Here is a 19,421-nt window from a genome sequence, read left to right as displayed (position 1 = left end):
TGCATTAACAAGACCTAAAAATGCCCAGTGCCAGATTTCAAAATTCATCCCTCTCTGGTAAGCAAGCTTCCCCTCGATTCATATCCCCCACAAAATAGCCAGACTATTTTGGCCCAAGAAAACCAACTTGCAAAGAATACTACCTATGGGAAGACTACATGGAAGAGATTTCAGGTCCAGGGCATTAGGCGGGTCAGTGCCAGCTGCATGCCAATGTGGTCAGGCAGGACCAGTAGCACACAGCTGCCCTCTCCTGAGGCAGCTGTACAGCATTTGTGTTCAGTGACACCTCACTCACTGCCCTAGTCATGCTATGTTTTATTTTACCTTTCATTAACAGGCCTCTCTGCTCTAGTCCTATAGGGATTACTTTCCCTTGGTGAAGATCAAACACCTAACTGGATGGCCCTTCATATGACAGCCTCCCCTCCTCACTTCTCTCTTGGGTGTCTTTAGAGGGAGTTCCATGAAAGTGCTGCCCTATATCGGAGTGGTTGAAAGACCTGACAGGCAATTTGGCCTCGGACTGGTGAACCCCTCCCCCAAAGGGGCTAAATTAAACACCTCTCTCCATGTGGCTTTGTGTCACCCACACCTTCCTTTTGATTCATGCTGCCTACCACATTTACCCCAGCATCTCTACTGACGACTGGTTTCCTCTTAAAGTCATTTCCTCCTCATCTGATGATAGTTGGTGAAATTAACCTGCAATGTATGAAATTCTCATCTCATTGTTTCTTCTCCCTTCTCCTACCTGCACCTCTCCCACCCCCAGAAATAAATAAAACAAACATTGGAGACAAAGCATGAGTGGTAACAGAGCCAAAGAGATTTGGAGCCAGAGGTGCTGCTGGGTCAGGGTCCCATCCTCGCCATTTCTAGCTCTTTGATCCTAAGCAGAATTTAACCTTTATTTATTTATTTATTTATTTATTTATTTATTTATTTATTTTCCTATGGGAATAATTATACTAAAAATGCCTACCTCAGGATAATTGAGAGGTTCAGATGATATTTTTCAGAGTGCCGTTGTTACTTTGGACAGTGGTTTTGGCTTTATCTGTTTGGTTGCCACTCATACGTCATCTCCAAGGTAGAAACTACTAGAAAAGTGTCTGACGTGGTCCAGCTCCACACCAAGGCATCTAACTGATGAACTTCGAGGAAAGCAGAGCCCGGCCTGGTTATAGTTTCCAAAAACATTCCTGGGCTCAGAAGTGCTGAAGAGCCACGTTGTGTGCACTGTCAAACCCTTATCTTTGTCTCTTCCTTCTTCATATGTGGCCACCTTGAGAAATCAAGGTGTACTACGTGTCCTGCCTACTGGCAAGGCAACTTCCGGGCACAGCCCCACAGCGGAAAAAGTTCTGGGACATTTAGCCTATCAGCTGCGGTCTTCCCACAGGACTCCTGCAGCCTTCTTCTCTGTTCTCTGCTCACGTGCAAAGTTTGCCTTTAAACCCACAGATATGAATACTTACTAGAGTGGGTTCCTCCATATCCTCACCTCCATATGTCGACATGCAGGGTTTAGGCAGTGCACATTTGAGACACCTGCAGGGAGGTAGACAACCACTGTTTTGTAAGCATTGATTGTCTTTCTCTCTCTCTCTCTCTCTCTCTCTCTCTCTCTCTCTCTCTCTCTCTCTCTCCCCTCTCTCAGGGTCTCACTCTGTTGCCCATTATTAATAGGAGAGCAGTAGTGTGATCATGGCTCAGGCAGCTTTGAACTCCCAGACTTGAGATCCTCCTGCCTCAGCCTCTAGTAGCTAAAACTACACTGCATTTGGCTGATTTTTTTTTTTTTTATAGGAACAGAGTCTTGCTGTGTTGCTCAGGCTGGTATTGAACTCCTGGCCTCAAGCAATCCTCCTGCCTCAGCCTCCCAAAGTGTTGGGCTTACAGGTGTGAGGCACTGTGCCTGGCCTGATTGGTTGTTTAATGTGCAGTCCCCTGGGGGTCTTGTTAAAAATGCAGATTCTGATGCAGCATGTCTGAGATGTGCCCTTGGAGCTTGGGAGCTCTAAGGTCCAGCCCTCCTTGGACCACCCTTTGAATAGTGAGGCTCCAGGAGATCCCACAGGCTTCCATATCTGACACTTCTGAGCTTCCTAAACTCCAGAGCCAAGCCCCCAACAGAAAGTGGGATCAGAGGCCAGGCATGGTGGCTCAAGCACTTTGGAAGGCTGAGGAGGATGGATCACCTGAGGTCAGGAGTTCGAGACCAGCCTGGCCAACATGGTGAAACCCTATCTCTACTAAAAATACAAAAATTGGCCGAGTGTGGTGGCATGCGCCTGTAATCCGAGCTACTCGGGAGGCTGAGGCAGGAGAATCGCTTTAAGCTGGGAGGCAGAGGTTGCAGTGAGCCAAAATCACACCATTGCACTCCAGCCTGGGTGACAGAGTGAGACTCCGTCTCACAAAAAAAAAAAAAAAAAAAAGTAGGATCAGCAGTGGTCCACTTCACCTCTTTCCCTGCTAGCTTGAGTTAAGAGAAAGGTATACCTCTTCCAGAAAGGCTTTGCCAGGCCCCCAGGCAGCACTAACCTCCTCCACTTTCCCCTGGGTAAACCCGAGGCAGTGGCCAATCTCATTGAGAGGCTCTCTGAAGCTGGCGCCAGTTTCCTTCCTGAGACCTCCACCCACAGCTTGATGAAATTGCCTCCAGACTCTGCTGTCTGCATTCTCCCAACGACCACATTAGCATGGCAGAAATGCATCGCTGCAACCTTCCAGCTCTCAAATTACTTTGATGAGGCAGAATCCCTGCCTCATCCCAGATGTCCCCAGAAAGGGTCGGGCATAGTGGCTCATGCCAGTAATCCCAGGACTTTGGGAGACTGAGGCGGGAGGATCACCTAAGGTCAGGAGTTTGAGACCAGCCTGACCAACACGGAGAAACCCTGTCTCTACTAAAAATACAAAATTAGCTGGGCGTGGTGGCGCATGCCTGTAATCCCAGCTATTTGGCAGACTGAGGCAGGAGAATCGCTTGAACCCAGGAGACGGAGGTTGTGGTGAGCTGAGATCTCACCATTGCACTCCAGCCTGGGCAAAAAGAGCAAAACTCTGTCTCAAAAAAAAAAAAAAAAGAAAAGAAAGAAAGAAACAAAAACAAACAAACAAAAAAACAAAACAAAAAAAAACAGATGTCGCCAGAAAGGAAGTTGTTATGGGCACCAAATGGTTGTCATAAAATTCATATTTTGTCGTTCCCCTTCCCATAGCAGGTGGCCTTCAAAAGAGTATTTTATTGTCTCTCTCCAATAATGTGGGGGCCATTTGTAGGAATCACACACATAGGCAGCTGGGATTTTGTGAGGCTGAGCACGTCAGATTTTAACACTGGTGGTCTTCAAACACGTTTTCCCAAAAGTGGAACCACCTTCTCGGGCAAGGTCTGGCGCAGCCCACCCAGCTAACCCTCCTGCCCAGCTTGTCCCTGGAGGGGCAATGTCAGGGCACGGCCAGCAGGGGACAGTGCGAGCACACAGTCAGAGCCGGCTCACGGGATCCCAACCCTGTGGCTTCTTCCTCAGAAAGCCACTGAGTTTTCTTTTTTTTTTTTTTTTTTTTTTTTTTTTTTTTGAGACGGAGTCTTGCTCTGTCGCCCAGGCTGGAGTGCAGTGGCCGGATCTCAGCTCACTGCAACCTCCGCCTCCTGGGTTCCCGCCATTCTCCTGCCTCAGCCTCCCAAGTAGCTGGGACTACAGGCGCCTGCCACCGCGCCCGGCTAATTTTTTTTTGTATTTTTTAGTAGAGACGGGGTTTCACCGTGTTAGCCAGGATGGTCTCGATCTCCTGACCTCGTGATCCGCCCGTCTCGGCCTCCCAAAGTGCTGGGATTACAGGCTTGAGCCACCGCGCCCGGCCAGCCACTGAGTTTTCTTATCAGACGGGGTCCATGAGCTAAGGTCCAAGCCCTGCTGACTTTAGGGACGATCCCAGCATCCCATTCGGGTTTGAGTAGGAGCTAAGGCTGCCCCAAGAGTCTTCTGCTCAGCATGTGCCTGATTTCATTTATATATTTAGAGCTGCCACAAATTCAGAGTGGGCCTGGGCTGTGTCCAGGAGGGCACCTGGCAGCTCGGGGCTCGGGGGAAGATGGGAGTCAGTGGACAGGGATCAACCAGTGTTTGCCTCAGACTTGGGACCCAAGTCTTGAGGAACAATTAGAACTATATCATGAAAACGTAAAAGATACCTATTCTTTTTTCCTTTCTTTCTTTTTTGAGACGGAGTCTCGCTCTGTCACCCAGGCTGGAGTGCAGTGACATGATCTCGGCTCACTGCAACCTCCGCCTCCTGGGTTCAAGCAATTCTCCTGCCTCAGCCTCCCAAGTAGCTGGGATTACAGGTTCCCGTCACCAAGCTCAGCTAATTTTTGTTGTTGTTGTTTTTGTTTGTTTGTTTGCTTGTTTTGAGACAGCGTTTCCTTCTGTCGCCCAGGCTGGAGTACAATGGCATGATCTCGGCTCACTGAAGCCTCCGCCTCCTGGGTTCAAGTGATTCTCTTGCCTCGGCCTCCCAAGTAGCTGGGATTACAGGTCCCCACCACCACGCCTGGCTAATTTTTGTATTTTTAGTAGAGATGGGGTTTTACCATGTTGGCCAAGCTGGTCTCAAATCCTGACCTCAAGTGATCTGCCCACCTTGGCCTCCCAAAGTGCTGGGATTACAGGCATGAGCCACCATGCCTGACCAAAAATACCCATTCCTTTTAATTATTTAATTCAGCCTCATCACCACCTCCTTCCATCAACACCTCGACGCGGGTCACCAGTGCCCTCCACCTTGGCAAACGCTAGTCTCTATTCCTTTCTCACAGTACCCCAAAGCACCATTGACAGTTCTCGCACTTGAAATACCTTCTTAGCTCCAGATGTTCATAAGCAATCTCTCAGGGTGAGGCCCCTTCTACCAGAGCAGCTTCACTTTTTTAAGTTGGTGTTGTGTTTTGTTTTGTTGATACAGGGTGTCCCTCTGTTGTCCAGGCTGGAGTGCAGTGGCTGGAGTGCATGGCTAACTGCAGCCTCGACTTCCTGGGCTCAGATGATCCTCCCACCTCAGCCTCCTGAGTAGTGGGGACTACAGGCGTGCACCACCATGCCCAACTAAATTGTGTATTTTTTGTAGAGGTTTCACCATGTTGCCCAGGTTGTTCTCAAACTCCCAAGTTCAAGCGATCCTCCTGCCTTGGCCCCGCAAAGTGCTGAGATTATAGGCATGAGCCACATGCCTGCCCTTTTTAGGTTTAAATACCAAGATTCCATGTGAGATTTGGTTTGCAAAAAGGAAGCCTCAACTTTTGGGACAAAATCCTCACTGGTTGATCTTCTACCCTTCTGCCCATAATAATTTGCTATGATTCCTCCTCCAGCCTAATAGTCCTATGTAAATACCATTTTCATTTTCATGGATTTTATGACCATGGATTGTTGACTGTGAATGCTATAAAGAAGGAAGTTTCTTGGGTAATGAGCATACACTACAAACCGTAGTAGTGAAAGAAAGTATGTAAGAAATAAGTGCATATATATGTGTATATATATATATACCCACACACACATACATATACATTGATATATACATGAACATGTACACAGCCTCACTGAAAAGCAAGAAAGAGAACTCTCAGTGGATCAGAGAAATTCCCAAAGGTGTGAAAGCAGACAGGACTGAATTGAATCCATAGTCCAGAAAACGGTTGGAATATCCTGCCCCAAAAGGTAGGTGTAGCACTTAGGGTGCTTCATACCCACAAAGAATGGAGGTGATCCTACAGGCAAGAGCAGACAAGTCTTGGGTTGATTGACTGGGACACCTTGGTGGGAACAACAAGGCCTCACCTACTGCCACTAGCCAGCCAGTGTCTGCTTCCATGTGGGAAAATGAGTGTAGCATCTTAGAAAAAGTATCTGTCAGTGCTTAGGAGACGCATGCCCAGAAGAAGCCAGCACTTCCCCAAGAGGGAACAGCATGCTCAGCAAACGGCATCTAACAGGGATTCTCACCTACAGAAATGAGCACACACCCGAAAATCATCAAGCACTTGAGGAAAGCCAACTCCATAGAAGGAAAGCATTTGTATTTGTCAAAATATGCAGATTTGGGCCAGGCATGGTGGCTCACAACTATAATCTCAGCACTTTGAGAGGCTGAGGTGGAAGGATGGCTTGAAGCCAGGAGCTGAAGACTAGCCTGGGCAGTACAGCCAGAACCTTATCTCTACAAAAAAAAAAAAAAAAAAAAAAAAAAGTAAAAAATTAGTTGGGTGCAGTGGCATGTGCCTGTAGTCCCAGCTACTCAGTAGGCTGAGGCAGGAGGCTTGCCTGAGCCCAGGAGTTTGAGGTTGCAGTGAACTATGATAGCACCACTGCACTCCAGCCTGGGTGACAAGTGAGACCCTGTCTCAAAAAAAAACAAAAAAAAAAAACCACGCAGATTTGGAAAGTGTAAGTTCATCACTGTAACGTGCCTAAGAGTGAAGACAAAAAGAGAGCTTTACTCTGTAACTTGAGGACTGAGTGAGCTCAGAGAAGATGCCACCTATGAATCTAAGTAGATCCGTCCATCCAGGCAAGGAGGAGGAGACAGCGTTTGTTGGAGAGACCCCCCTCTCCCAGACAGATGGAGGGAACGTGACTGCCACCCTGGAAAGAGGTCCAAGTTCCTGACCATCCCACACAGGTCAGACTGTACCTCACCAAGGGGAGCAGGCCACCCCTGAATGAAGCCACTTCCAGGCCTCTTCCACCCTGGAATTCTGTGTGGAAAACCCCTAGCCTGCCTAGAGGCCACCAGGACTGCTGTGTTTGCCAAATCATTTGAACATATGTCCTCCCTCCTTTATCTTCTTTTATTGCATTTTTGCTAGGAGTAGGGGGATATTTTAACCCAGGCTCCTTGCCTGTTTTCACAGACTCTAAGTCGTAAAACTCTGTTACAAAGGAAATGATTGAGAAAACGAATTAGAGTCTTTGAAATACAATCTCACACAAAAATCACTGTCTTAAAGCTTCAAGGGCGGCTGGAAATATAACTACCCCAGTTCTTCTTGTTCAAGGGAATTCCCCTCCTTTATTCCCCATTCCCCACCTTGAGAACAGGGTGACATCTGAGGTCACTCAGGCTTAGGGAGTCTAAGGGGGGACCACAGTCATCTCAAGCAGCCCTTTCCTAGCTTTCGGTCCAGGACAGTTGAGGAGAGGCCCAGGCATTCTAACTACAGTTCAGCTGGCAGGAGATGTTTTCAGAAGGCTGTGTTCTCAGCTTGGGCCCGGGGGCCAAAGAGCTGCTCAGCAACAGCTTTGCCATCATACTTGGGCAGCGTGCCCCCAAAGTCAGAGGGCAGGATGTTCTCATCAATCTCCTGGTAGAAACCAGAGAGGTCATCTCCGTGGACAAAGACCTGCAGGGAAGCAAGGGAGAGAGAGAGCTGAGCAGGAGGAGGTGCCCTAAGGAGGAGGGTTGAGGAAGGAAAGGGGCAGGAGGACAAAGCCCCATCATGTGCAATCTTTGCCTGGCGACATCCCTCTCCGCAGGTCTCCATATTGGGTGTCAGTGGGATCCACGTAGCTCAGGACCATGGTAGAGTGTGAGGAGGGCTCAGATGGGGCCCCACCCTCGGCCCTCTTGTCTCATTGTCTGGGCGGCCCATGTACTCACCCTCTCAAGCAGCTTGCTCTTCAAGAAGGGCTTGACCACATTGTAGGTCGTGGTGAAGTACCATGGCTGGTGGATGAAGTGGATGGCTTTGAACCGGGCTGGGAAGGAATCCTGCAGTGACAGAGAGACATCCCATTCCCCATGGCCCTGATGACCTCTGAGGCTCCCACTCATTCCCTGCTGCCTCTCCTCATGGCATAGAACAGACTTGTCCAACATCACAGGGCTGCCCTGGAGAAGGGCCCACTGAAGGTCCTATTTCCAGGCCAGCAACTAGGGATCCCTGGCTTTCCTGTGGCCCAGACTGCAGGGAGGAAGCCCCAAGATTCATATGACCCAACCCTCTCCCTGCTGATGCAAATAAAACCAGGAATTAGGTCAAGAAATGAAAGTAGCCTTTCTTGGCCTTTTGGTGAGTGTTTTCAAACCCACTTGCCTGCCGAAGGGACTGCAAACTATTACAAACCACAGGAACACTCTTATCATCCGTCATTGTCCATCAGCCCCTCCCACGACTTCCACCTCCCACCCCTCCTTTCCCAAATACACGGAGCAGATCCAAGATGGCTCTAAGAAAGGACTCCTGACATGTCAGCATATATAAGAGTGAATTATCAGAGGGCTAGTGATATCTCTTTCTCGGGGTGAATCCACATTCAAAGAGAGGCAGTGCGACATATGTGGACAGACAACATGGGATTACAGGTCAGAAGATGCAGGTTCAAGTCTGGCCTCTGCCACTTGATTGCTGTGTGACCTTGAGATGTCACTTAAATCTCTGAGCCTTCGTTTCCAGGTTTGAAAAATGAAGCAGGGAAGGAGGGAAAGAATGCTCTCAAGGAGTCAATGGAAAAATGAAAGTGAATACTTGGCAAACTGTCAATCACTATGCAAGTGCTTGTGGTTAGGACTGTGACTGGCACTGCTCTTTATGGCATGAGGTGGTCTAAATTCTCAGGTCCCTGCAAGCACCATGAAAGGAGGCCCAGCCTCTCAGCCTCCCCAGATGTGGGAGGCTCCTGTGGGACAGAGCTCTAAGCCTCACCTGGAGCATGTCCACCATCTTCCTGAGATCTGAAGTCCGGAGACTAGCAGCCTGCTGCATGGTAAAGCCTTTGAAGTTCTCAATGATGCAGAATCCATTAATTTGAGTTTCCTCATTCTCCAGCAGCTTCTCCAGGATGAAGCAATATGCCTGCAAGATCTTGGGCACAGAGAGAACAGGCTGTAAGGCCTAACCCGCAACAATAATTAAGGCTAGAGGTCCTGAGGGGAGAGCTAATTGGTACATTCTTCATTCTTCATTGCTGCAGGCTTTGATCTCGGACATTCCACTTCTGCGAATGTATACCAAGAAAATAAGCTTGAATGTCACATCCATGGTTAGAGGCCAGAAGGTTTATCCCAGTACTCTTACAATAGTAGGAACATTGGAGACAACCTAAATGTCCAACAATGGGAACTGGTGAAATTATGGTACATTTATGCCATGGAATGCTCTGGAACAATTAAAAACAATATAGAAGACTAATAATACAGGAAAATGTGCATGATATATTATTGTAGAATATAATACCATTATTATAAGAAAAATGTGTGAGCTGGGCATGGTGGCTCACGCCTGTAATCCTAGCACTTTGGGAGGCCGAGGCGGGTGGACCATCTGAGGTCAAGAATTCAAGACCAGCCTGGCCAACATGGTGAAACCCTGTCTCAACTAAAAATACAAAAAAATTAGCCAAGCGTGGTGGCAGGCACCTGTAATCCCAGCTACTTTGGGAGGCTGAGGCAGGAGAATCACTTGAACTTGGGAGGCAGAGGTTGCAGTGAGCCGAGATCACGCCACTGCACTCCAACCTGTGTCAAAACTGTTTCAAAAAAAAGAAAAATATGTGTGCATGTGTGTGTGTATATGTGTGTGCATACACGTATAAAAAGATTGAAAGGATGTCAATGGTAGAGCTCTCTGGGTAGTAGAATTGCAAATGATTTTAAATTTGTTTGTAATTTTTTTTTTTTTTGAGGTGGAGTCTTGCTGTGTTGCCCAGGCTAGAGTGTAGTGGTGCCATCCCGGCTCACTACAACCTCCGCCTCATGGGTTCAAACGATTCCCCTGCCTCAGTCTCCTGAGTAGCTGGGATTACAAGCGCCTGCCACCACGTCTGGCTAATTTTTATATTTTTAGCAGAGACAGGGTTTCACCACGTGGGCCAGGCTGGTCTTGAACTCCTGACCTCAGGTAATCCACCTGCCTCAGCCTCCCAAAGTGCTGGGATTACAGGCATGAGCCACTGTGCCCAGCCAATTTTTTGTATTTTCTAAAATGAGTAGATATCACTTATGTAATAAGAAAAAATATATATTTAAGTCTCTTTCGTAATACACACAGATACTCAGGTGTGTGCTTCAGCTCTACAGCCTGTGTCTTATTTAATGGGAAAACACTACAGGCATCCTTACTAAGATCAGGAATTAGATAAGGATTTCACCATCTCTGCCACCATTTAATTCTATGTTGAACATACTAACCAATGCCATCAATTTGTTTAAAAAAAAAAAAAAAAAATCAGGGGCATGAGAAGTGGAAAGGAAAAGAAAACTATCTTCTCTACTTACAGATAGTATTATAGTATACTTAGAACACCCCAGAGAATCCATTATAAAACTAACATAAATTTTAAAAGAGTTCAGTAAAATAGGGGGATATACAATTAAAAAACAAAAACAATAACCTTCATTTATACAAACAATAACCAACTAGAAGATATAATGGAAGAAGGAGCCCCATTTTTAGCAATGAAAACAAAATTAATACCTAAGACAAATTTAATGAGAACCGTGCAGGACATTGTGAGGAAAAAATTTTAAAAATTTTTATTTTCAGAAACAGAGTCTCTCTCTGTCCCCCCAGCTGAAGTGCAATGGCACTATCATAGCTTATGAAGAAACCTTTAAAACACTCCTGAAAACTTGAAAGTTGACTTGAATAAAACAGAAGGCATCTCACATTTGTGGATAGGACAACTGGCCAAGAATGTGACATTCTGAAAGAAGCCAGTTCTCCCCAAGCTCATTATTTATGTTTAATATTATCCCCAAAAACATACTCCTAATATTTCTCCTAAAGCTAGACAAATTAATTCTAAATCATAGATCATGGGGAAAATGAACATGTAGAAGTAGCTAGAAAAGCCCCCCAAAAAGCAGAGCAGTAAGGACAAAACTAGCCCTAACAGATCAAACATGCCACAAAATCCCTATCATCAAAACAGTATGATATTGGAGTGTGAATAGATAAAGAGGCCAATGAAACAGAATAGAAAGTCCAGAAAGAGACCAAGTACATATGAAAATATAAAATATGATAAAGATGGCATTTCAAGTCATTGAAAAAAGATGGACTTTTTAATAAATTGTGTTGGCACAACTAGATAGCATTATCTAAAATTAGTTTGGGCCAGGTGCTGTGTCTCATGCCTGTAATCCCAGTACTTTGGGAGGCCAAGGTGGGCAGATCACTTGAGCTCAGGAGTTCGAGACCAGCCTGGCCAACATGGTGAAACCACGTCTCTACTGAAAATACAAACATTAGCGGGGCATGATGGCGTGCGCCTGTAATCCCAGCTACTTGGAAGGCTGAGGCGTGAGAATCGCTTGAACCCAGGAGGAGGAGGTTGCAGTGAGCTAAGATCATGCCACTGCACTCCAGTCTGGGTGACTACAGCGAGACTCCATCTCAAAAATAAATAAAATAAGTTTGTAGCAGTATTTTTTAAAATTAAAGGAATATTTTCAGGCTCAGTGGCACATGCTGAAGCTCTCCCAAGACAAACCCTAATTCCCCCACTTGGGGCAGCCCCCTTAACGGCTCAGACAAGCAAAATTGTGTACATATATAAGCACAAAGAACTCGGGCTCCTAAATAGACTGGAACCTGTGCTTTCCAGAATCTCTTCCAGCCTATAGTCCACTAATCCCTGTTCTCTCTGTTGCTCTCAGCTTTTAGCATTTGGCAGGGCAGCCCCCAGCTTGTGGCACACAGCTGTTACCCCTGCTTGGCACTTGGCTGGGATACCCAGGAAGAGCCACGTATTATTGACCATCAAGCCCCACCTGCAAAGCTGCTGGGTTTTCCAGCTGCCCTGGCACATCCTAGGACTTCTCTCCCTGCCTGGAAAGGGCTTGGTGGCAGGTGGCTGCCCACCTTTCCCCCTCTACAGACCTTGCCTCCTGGGGAACCAGAAATGAGGGCCCAGTAGAGGCCAGGGTTGAGGGAGGGAACCCAACCCATGGGGTGGGAGCCAGGCAAGCCCCCACTAACCTCATCAAAGGTGATTTCTTGACTTTGCCAGTTCTCAATGTTGAAGAGCATGACCACTCGGCCATACTTGTCCCGACTAGAGAGGACACCAGGGTAGCCAGCTTCAATGGTACAGCGGACAGCCTCTGGGGATAGGCTGTCAAAGAGCTCAGGGTACTGCAGCCGGAAATTCACATAGCCTGGAGGAAGGAGAGCAGAGGAAACCCCTCAGGGAGCCATCCCAGCCCTACCCCATCCCACCTAGTGGGACTCAGAGACCTGGCCTCCTGCCTGGCTCTTCCACATATGTCCTATGTGTGACTGAGCTGGCTACTCAACCTATCTGAGCCCCATGTTGCCTCTCCAAAAAATGGGATCTCGATATTGGCCTATCTATTCTAGATAGTCTAGATAGTGGCCTATCTCACCAAATTGTTGTGGCAATCAAATGATTCAAGGTGTAAACATCATCATAAGCTTCTGCAAACATGAAGCATAGTCCTAAATATGAGGATAAGCATTACTTGTTATTTTCTTCCCCATGGGGACAAGGCACAGGGCACAGGATAAGCTGAGTGGTGAGGTGTGCACAGGGCTGGGGAGAAGCTCCCAAGGAGAATCCAAACCCCAAGCAGGACACAGAGCCCTTCCTGATTTCAGCAGCACCTTTACAGTCCACAAACTCCATCCTTACCCATCCTGAGCAGTTCCCCACTTCTGTGGCCCGCACCACCAAACTTGAGCCCCTCGAGGAGCTGGGCACATCTGCCAAGAGACTGCCACATCAACTCACTCACTGCTCTGGAATACTCCGGGCACCTCCCACCCCCTGGCCTTTGTCTTTGCTGTTCCCTCTGCCCCGGCTGCTCTTCCCCACAGATATCTCATTTCCTTTGGGTTTTTCTTCAGAAATTCCCTTTGCACTGGGACTTCCTTGGCCACTTTATCTAAAACTTCAACCCCTCAAGACTTTATATCCACCTCCTTAATTTATTTCCTTATTCCTTACCATTATTTAACCCTATATAATTTTACTTTATTTATCGGATGTATCGTTTCCACCATTAGAATATAAGTCCCACCAGGGCACGGAACTCTTGTCTGTTTTGTCTCCACTGCATCCCTTGGCCTAAAACAGTTCTTGGCACAGCATGGCCCTGAATTACCATTTGGAGAAGGAAGAAGTAAGAAAAGGAAAATCATTAGCCCGCAGAGGGTCCGCTCAGACCCCATTTCCCTCCACCAGTGCCTAAGATTTGATTTCTTGAGGGACCCCCCTTTTTTTTTTTTTGAAATGGAGTTTTGTTCTTGTTGCCCAGGCTGGAGTGCAATGGCATGATCTCAGCTCACCGCAGCCTCTGCCTCCCAGGTTCAAGCGATTCTCCTGCCTCAGCCTCCCAAGTAGCTGAGATTACAGGCATGCACCACCACGCCTGGCTAGTTTTGTATTTTTAGTAGAGATGGGGTTTCTCCATGTTGGTCAGGCTGGTCTCGAACTCCCGACCTCAGATGATCTGCCCACCTCGGCCTCCCAAAGTGTTGGGATTACAGGCATGAGCCACCGCACCCCGCCGATGATTTCTTGAGGCATCCTGTCTTCATCCAGCCAGCAGTGCCTGGGCAGTTCTGTCCCCGGGGCTCATTCCCAGGTCTGACACTATCTTCAGTTCCACTGCACATAGGGCTTAGGTAACTGCCTTCAGCGAGGCACTATCCACCGTCCTGCAGCATTCCAGAGCCAAAGCTTAGGTTCTCATGGTGGGGTTCTGGAGGGGAAACTCCTCCCCTCGTCAACCAAATGGGGTACCCAAGTTTTACTCATTGAATCCCAAGACTGAGAGAGAGTTGGAAGGACTCAGACCTCTAGGAATCTGCTCCTGACACACTTCATTCATTCATTCATTCGTTCGTTCATTGTCAGAGCTGACCCACTTTACAAGTAAGGATATGGCGGCTCAGAGAAACAGACTTGCCCACGGTATGGAAGCGGGCCTCTTCAGTGCCTGGGTGAGAGTGGATACCATCCTCATGGCCTCCCGTCCTCTCAGAGCCGTCCCTTCAGCACGGGCCTCACCTCTGAGCAGCTCATAGGCACGGCCCACGTTGAACTTTCGCGCGCGGATGAAGCGCAGGAAGAAGCCGCTGTCCTTCTCTTGCATCCTCTCCGCCACGGCCACGGCCAGCTCCTCCCCCGAGGCCGCCTGCGCCTGCACCATCTCCTGCAGCTCTCGCACTGCCTCCTCCCGGGTCTCCTCTCTCTCATTCAGCTCATCCTTGGCCTGGATCAGGGTGGGGTGTGCATGAAGTTAGACTTAGGTGCGGGTGAGGGGTAGGACACGCAGGTGATGAGTCTCCTGCCAAAGCTGAGGGGGCCCAGAGGTCTGCAGCCGCAGCCCTTGCTCTTCTGCCCCAGGGGCAGCAACTGTACTGGCAACATCTGAGATTGTTGTGTGTGGAGAGAATTCGGTCAAACTGTTCATCCTGGATATTTGCAGAATATGGCCAACAGTCTAAATGTTTCTAAAAATGACTGCCTACACTAACTGAGCCTTTGCCCAGCAACCTAAGTCCCTTAAATGCATTGTGTTTTTCAATCTGCCACAGACCATCATGGTTGGTGTTCTTATCCCCATCTCTCAGATGAGCAGACTGAGGCTCATAAAGGTGAAGATATTCTTGCTCAAGGTCACCCAGAGAGAAAGGAGTGGAGCTGGGACTCCTCTTTTCATCACTTCACTCTGCTGCCTCTCAGGCTTGGTTCTGATTTTTTCAAAAACTCAGCTCTCCAGCAGATGGCAGCCTGCCTCCTGCCCAGAGCCTCACATTCCTCCCCTCTGCTGGGTCAGGAGAACTCCTCCGTGCACCTCAGACAGCTCTCTGGAGGGAAGGGAAAGGAGGGGGAGTCAAGTGTGAAGGAACTAATAGCACGTTTCCCTTGAGATGCCCAAGGAAGCAGAGATGGAAGCTGGGAGCCCAGGCTCAGTTCGGCCACTTCTCATCCTCCCCAGCAGCCCTAAGACAGCTCTGTCAGCCTCCACAGAGCACAGTCTGATCATCTCTGAGCTAGTCCACCAACCATCTTTCACAGGTACAGAGGGCAAGACCCAGAGATGGAAAGCAATCTGTTCAAGGTCACACAGCAAGCTGAAAGTAGGTCTGGTTCTGGAACTCACGTCTCTTGCCTGTCTAGCAGGGGCAGCATTTGGATGCTTGTTCCCTGGGGCCATTTCCAAACCAATGCTCCTCATATTGAGTCTAGTTTAGAGGGCCCTAGTTCCGAGGCTCTGGGCTGTAGTCTTGGGTTGGGCTAGACTGGCTGAGTGTCTGGTCAACCCAGTTGCTGCCATAGCCGTGACCACCAGGAAGGACCCTAGAACAGGCCAGTCTATCAGGTCCAGGATGATCTGGAGTGCCAGGGCTAGACCCTTTCACAGAACAGAGAATGCGGTCATGTTCCCCTCATGTTGCCTCCCTAGGCTGCTCCTCCCCGCACTGTCAGCCACCTCACCTTCTGCAAGGTGTGGCGGGGCAGCTGGCTGCACGGGCCAAAGACAGGTCCATGGTCCTTGGTTGTGAGCTGCTCCAGTTGGGCACGGAGCTCCTGTTCCTCTTCAGGTACCATGCGGAACGTGCCCACCTGGGCAAAGAAAGGAAAAACAGGAACAGCCAACTCCGTCAGCCTAAGCCAGCTATGGGAATGGGCCTGTTCAGACATTTAATTTTTTTTCCCAAGGTCATTGTTAAGCCTCCTCCTCTTGTGGGGGTCAGGACCCACACCGAGGTTATATGAGTGTGTGCCTATATTCCTGGGCAGAACAGAAGATAGAGAAGTGAGGAGGGAGGGAGAGGGAAGAGAAGGAAGGTGGGTGGAGGGGAGCCCTGGAGGACACGGTACTTACCCCTGCTGACATATTGCCTCTGGAAGACACAGAGTCCTTGGAAAAAGAAGGGATCTGCTTTCTCTGTCCTGGCCTCTCCAGTCGGCCCCTTCAGGAAGTCAGGGCTGCAAGGGGTTAGAAAAACCGTTTTGTTATTGTCTCAGAACAGTGGATCTCAAACTTTCAATTGCATCAGAATCACCCAAGGCATTTCTTAGAAATGCAGGTGCCTGGGCCCCAACTTCCACGATTCTGACTCTGAAGGTGCAGGCTGGGGCCTAGGAACCTGCAATTTAAAGCACTTCCTGGTGGCTCTGAGGGAGATGGGTCTTGGGCTACACTTTGGGAAACACTGTTTGGACAAGGCACAGACACGAATAGCTCAGTCCTCAGATGTTACAACAAGTTGGCCCTGCCAGGAAGAAAAGAATCTGGCTCTATTCTCAATGACACGATCACTGCAGGATAAGGCAATCTCTCCTCTCTCTGTGGCCATCCTTCTCCAGGCCAAAGGGGTCCCTCAGAAACTTCACAGCCTAGTGGATGGCCCTTTCCCCAATGCATTCGTTCTCAAGATGGGTGATGACCAGTTACGTAAGTACATAACCATGAAACTGGAAGTGTGTTCTGTGCTTTGTGATGCACTAAGTACTTTCAAATCCACTCTCTCAGACCCAGGGTCAGCATTATTATTCCCATTTTACATAGGAGGAAACAGAGGAGGGGGAATAAGTGACTTGTCCAAGGTAACACAGCCAAAAAATAGCCAGGGATCAGGACTCAGACCCAAGTTGTGACTTCCTGTCAGCACCAAGAGGCAGCCTGCTGTGGCGCAAAAGTCGGACCTGGATTCAAGTTCTTCTCTTCCACTTGCAGGCTGTGTGATTTAACCTCAGTCTTGGTTGTTCCCTGTAAAGTAGGATGGAAGAGTTATGAGATGTAGTTAAATGGACACATAAGTAATGCTTGATTACCAGAACAGATCCCATTCATGGCCCACATGACAACCTGCTTCCCCAGTAGGTATTTTTGGAGACAGCTCTTCTGTTTCCAGGTTTTCTCTCCTGCCTAAATGTCCTGCCTAAGTGCCTTCAGGAAACTTTCACCATCCTGCTCCTACCTGTGACCAGGTTCCATGGTCAGTTCAATCAGCGAGTCACAATTGGTAAGGGACAGAGCTGGGACTTGAACCTATGCCCACCTGACACCAAGTCTTTTTTTGACACCTAGAGCCAAGACATCTGCAGACAAACTCCCTAGGAGAGCTGGCATCATAGAAACCTTAAAGGTTAGGGAGACCTGGGTTTGAATCAGGCTTTGTCAGTTACGACTTGTGTGATTCTAGCAAGTTATTTAACCTTTCTGGGTCTCAGTTTCCTCATCGGCAAACTGAGGATAATAAAGTACCTACCAAAAAGAACTGTCATGAAAACCATATAATTTCTGCAATGCTCCTGGCACAGTGTCCTGTTCTAAAACATAGTTCCCCTTCTCTTTCTTAGCTCCATATTGATCATTACCCTAACTTGCACAAAGAGACTTGGAGGACCCCCAAAGAGTATCTGAGGTTCCCCCATTTCCTGCTCCTTCCACTCCACAGCCCCAGCAAGCACAGGGAAGTTCTGGGGGCCATAATCCACCCACAGGAACTAAATCTAAGCCATCTTTCTGGCTGATGGACGTCCAGATAGGTGGGCACAGAGATAGACAGACTGAAATGCTACTGTGCTATCAGTTGGGTTTTGCTGGAACAGGAATGGAAATGGAGAGGCCCTGGGGAGCCCAGACAAGAGGGACAGTGACTGGACACCCCCAGCCAGTTGTGCAGACCATCAGAACGAGATCCTAGATCTTAGGAATACAGGGTTCAAGTCTGTCCAGCAACTCTTTTCTAAATATGCCCAAGCTGTTAACTTTGAGTTTTAAAAATACTGATTTACAAGCTGTACACAATGAAAAAATGCCTATCCCTTGCACCATGCCAATGCTGTTCCCTGCCATCTCAGGTTGCCAATGAAAATACAGAATGCCCAGTTAAATGTGAACTTTTTGTTGTTGTTGTTTGTTTGTTTGTTTGTTTGTTTTTCTGAGATAGAGTTTCGCTCTTGTTGCCCAGGCTGGAGTGCAATGGTGCAATTTCAGCTCACTGTAACCTCTGCCTCCCAGGTTCAAGCGATTCTCCTGCCTTAGCTTCCTGAGTAGCTGGAACTACAGTTGCCCACCACCATGCCCAGCTAATTTTTTGTATTTTTAGTAGAGACAGGGTTTCTCTATGTTGGCCAGGCTGGTCTTGAACTCCTGACCTCAGGTGTTCTGCCTGCTTTGGCCTCCCAAAGTGCTGGGATTACAGGTGTGAGCCACTGCACCTGGCCTACATGTGAACTTTTTTAATACTGAAAATGTATTTGCTGTTCATCTGAAATTCACATTTAACTGGGTGTCCCGTATTTTTATTTGCTAAATCTGCCATCAGATTGGTCTGGCTCAACCTGGAGAATGGCCAGGTGGTTTCAGTTTTACAGGCAGCTTGGGATGTGGTCTCCCTGCTCCCCTGAGTCCTCACCCCAGTCCTGGGCTCCCTGGCCCAGGCAGGCCCCAGGTATTGACTTACCTGCCAGGTCGGCGGCTCCTCCTTGGGGCCACCTGGTACCTGAATGTCCTGGAGCTCTAGAGGTTGCCTCTGCTGGAGGCGTGGTCCAGTCAGCAGGTTGGGATTAGTGTGTCATGAGGAACTTCTCACCGCCCACAGTTTCCGTTAAATCGGGCTCACAGGAGGCCCAGAGTGGGGCAAAGGAAGACCCGGAGAGAGATGGGAGAGGGGAGAGGCCTGGGCCTGGCTGGAGGCGCATCAAAGCCCTCTTTTGTGTGCTGCTGCTCTGGAGTTCCTGCTCAGCCATGTGGAAGCCCGGTCGTGGGGCTGGGATCTGGGCCAGTCCCATTCCCTCTTTTCCCTGCCCTCTTTCTCCTCAAGATCCCAGGGTGGGGTTGCTGAGAGAGCACCCCTCCTCCCTCCGCCCCAGGGTAACAAGAGGTGAAGGGAAATTGTACATGTGATTACATCTACAGTGGAAGCTCCGGCAAATCCAAGCCTATTGCCCACCCCTCTCCCAGTCAGCAGGACCTGGCATGGTAGTTTTCACCTCTGCAGTGAGTGGGATCAGTTGGGAAATGTGGCTGGTTAAGGCCAAGCAGGGAGAGGACAAGACAGGCTGAGCCTCCTTCTGGGCAGTGTGGTGCAGCGAATGGCATGCCTCGGAACCAGACTGCCCACTTGTAAAGCCTCGCTGGAGCATCTTCTGGCCGTGAGACGTGACTTCAAAACTCAGTGGCTCAGTCTTCTCCTCTAAGAAGTGGAGAAAACTAGAGGACCAGGCTCATGACTTTAGTGTGGATGAAATGGCAGTAAAGTGCTTATTTCAGGGGTTTAGCTGCCGGACACTTAATAAGTCCTCCGGAAAGGTCGATTACTCTGAATACAGAATCAGTAGGCACCTAACTGGAGGGAACGTATTATTCAACCCTTTATACAGGAAGAAGCCCCTCTGCAGCCTCTCAACAGGTACCTGCCCAGC

General features: G+C 48.6%; 1 protein-coding gene across 1 annotated transcript; it reads right to left on the bottom strand.

Moving 5' to 3' along the window:
• Positions 1-6,841: 6,841 nt before the first annotated feature.
• RLBP1 (retinaldehyde binding protein 1) lies at positions 6,842-18,699 on the bottom strand. The gene is made up of 9 exons (XM_017890151.1): positions 18,461-18,699; positions 16,636-16,758; positions 15,871-15,974; positions 15,480-15,608; positions 14,046-14,250; positions 11,993-12,171; positions 8,717-8,875; positions 7,672-7,782; positions 6,842-7,414 (listed from the first exon to the last, which is right to left on the bottom strand). The coding sequence occupies exons 3-9, from the start codon at positions 15,880-15,882 to the stop codon at positions 7,256-7,258; spliced, it is 954 nt and encodes a 317-aa protein (XP_017745640.1). The 5' UTR covers positions 15,883-15,974; positions 16,636-16,758; positions 18,461-18,699; the 3' UTR covers positions 6,842-7,255.
• Between the last annotated feature and the right edge of the window lie 722 nt (positions 18,700-19,421).

The sequence above is a fragment of the Rhinopithecus bieti genome, unplaced genomic scaffold (genome assembly GCF_001698545.2).
Source record: "Rhinopithecus bieti isolate Rb0 unplaced genomic scaffold, ASM169854v2 scaffold_20154, whole genome shotgun sequence".
Lineage (NCBI taxonomy): Eukaryota > Metazoa > Chordata > Mammalia > Primates > Cercopithecidae > Rhinopithecus > Rhinopithecus bieti.
Note: the sequence above shows the minus strand (reverse complement) of the source record. Positions and strands in the feature narration are given on the sequence as shown.

Bases quoted from the DNA above. Each gene is read 5' to 3' on its own strand.
- RLBP1 (XM_017890151.1), bottom strand. The intron at 14,251-15,479 runs GTGAGGTGGCTG...ACCCTGATCCAG, and splicing joins CCCGCCACACCTTGCAGAAG to GCCAAGGATGAGCTGAATGA. The intron at 12,172-14,045 runs GTGAGGCCCGTG...TCCTTCCTCCAG, and splicing joins TGCCTATGAGCTGCTCAGAG to GCTATGTGAATTTCCGGCTG.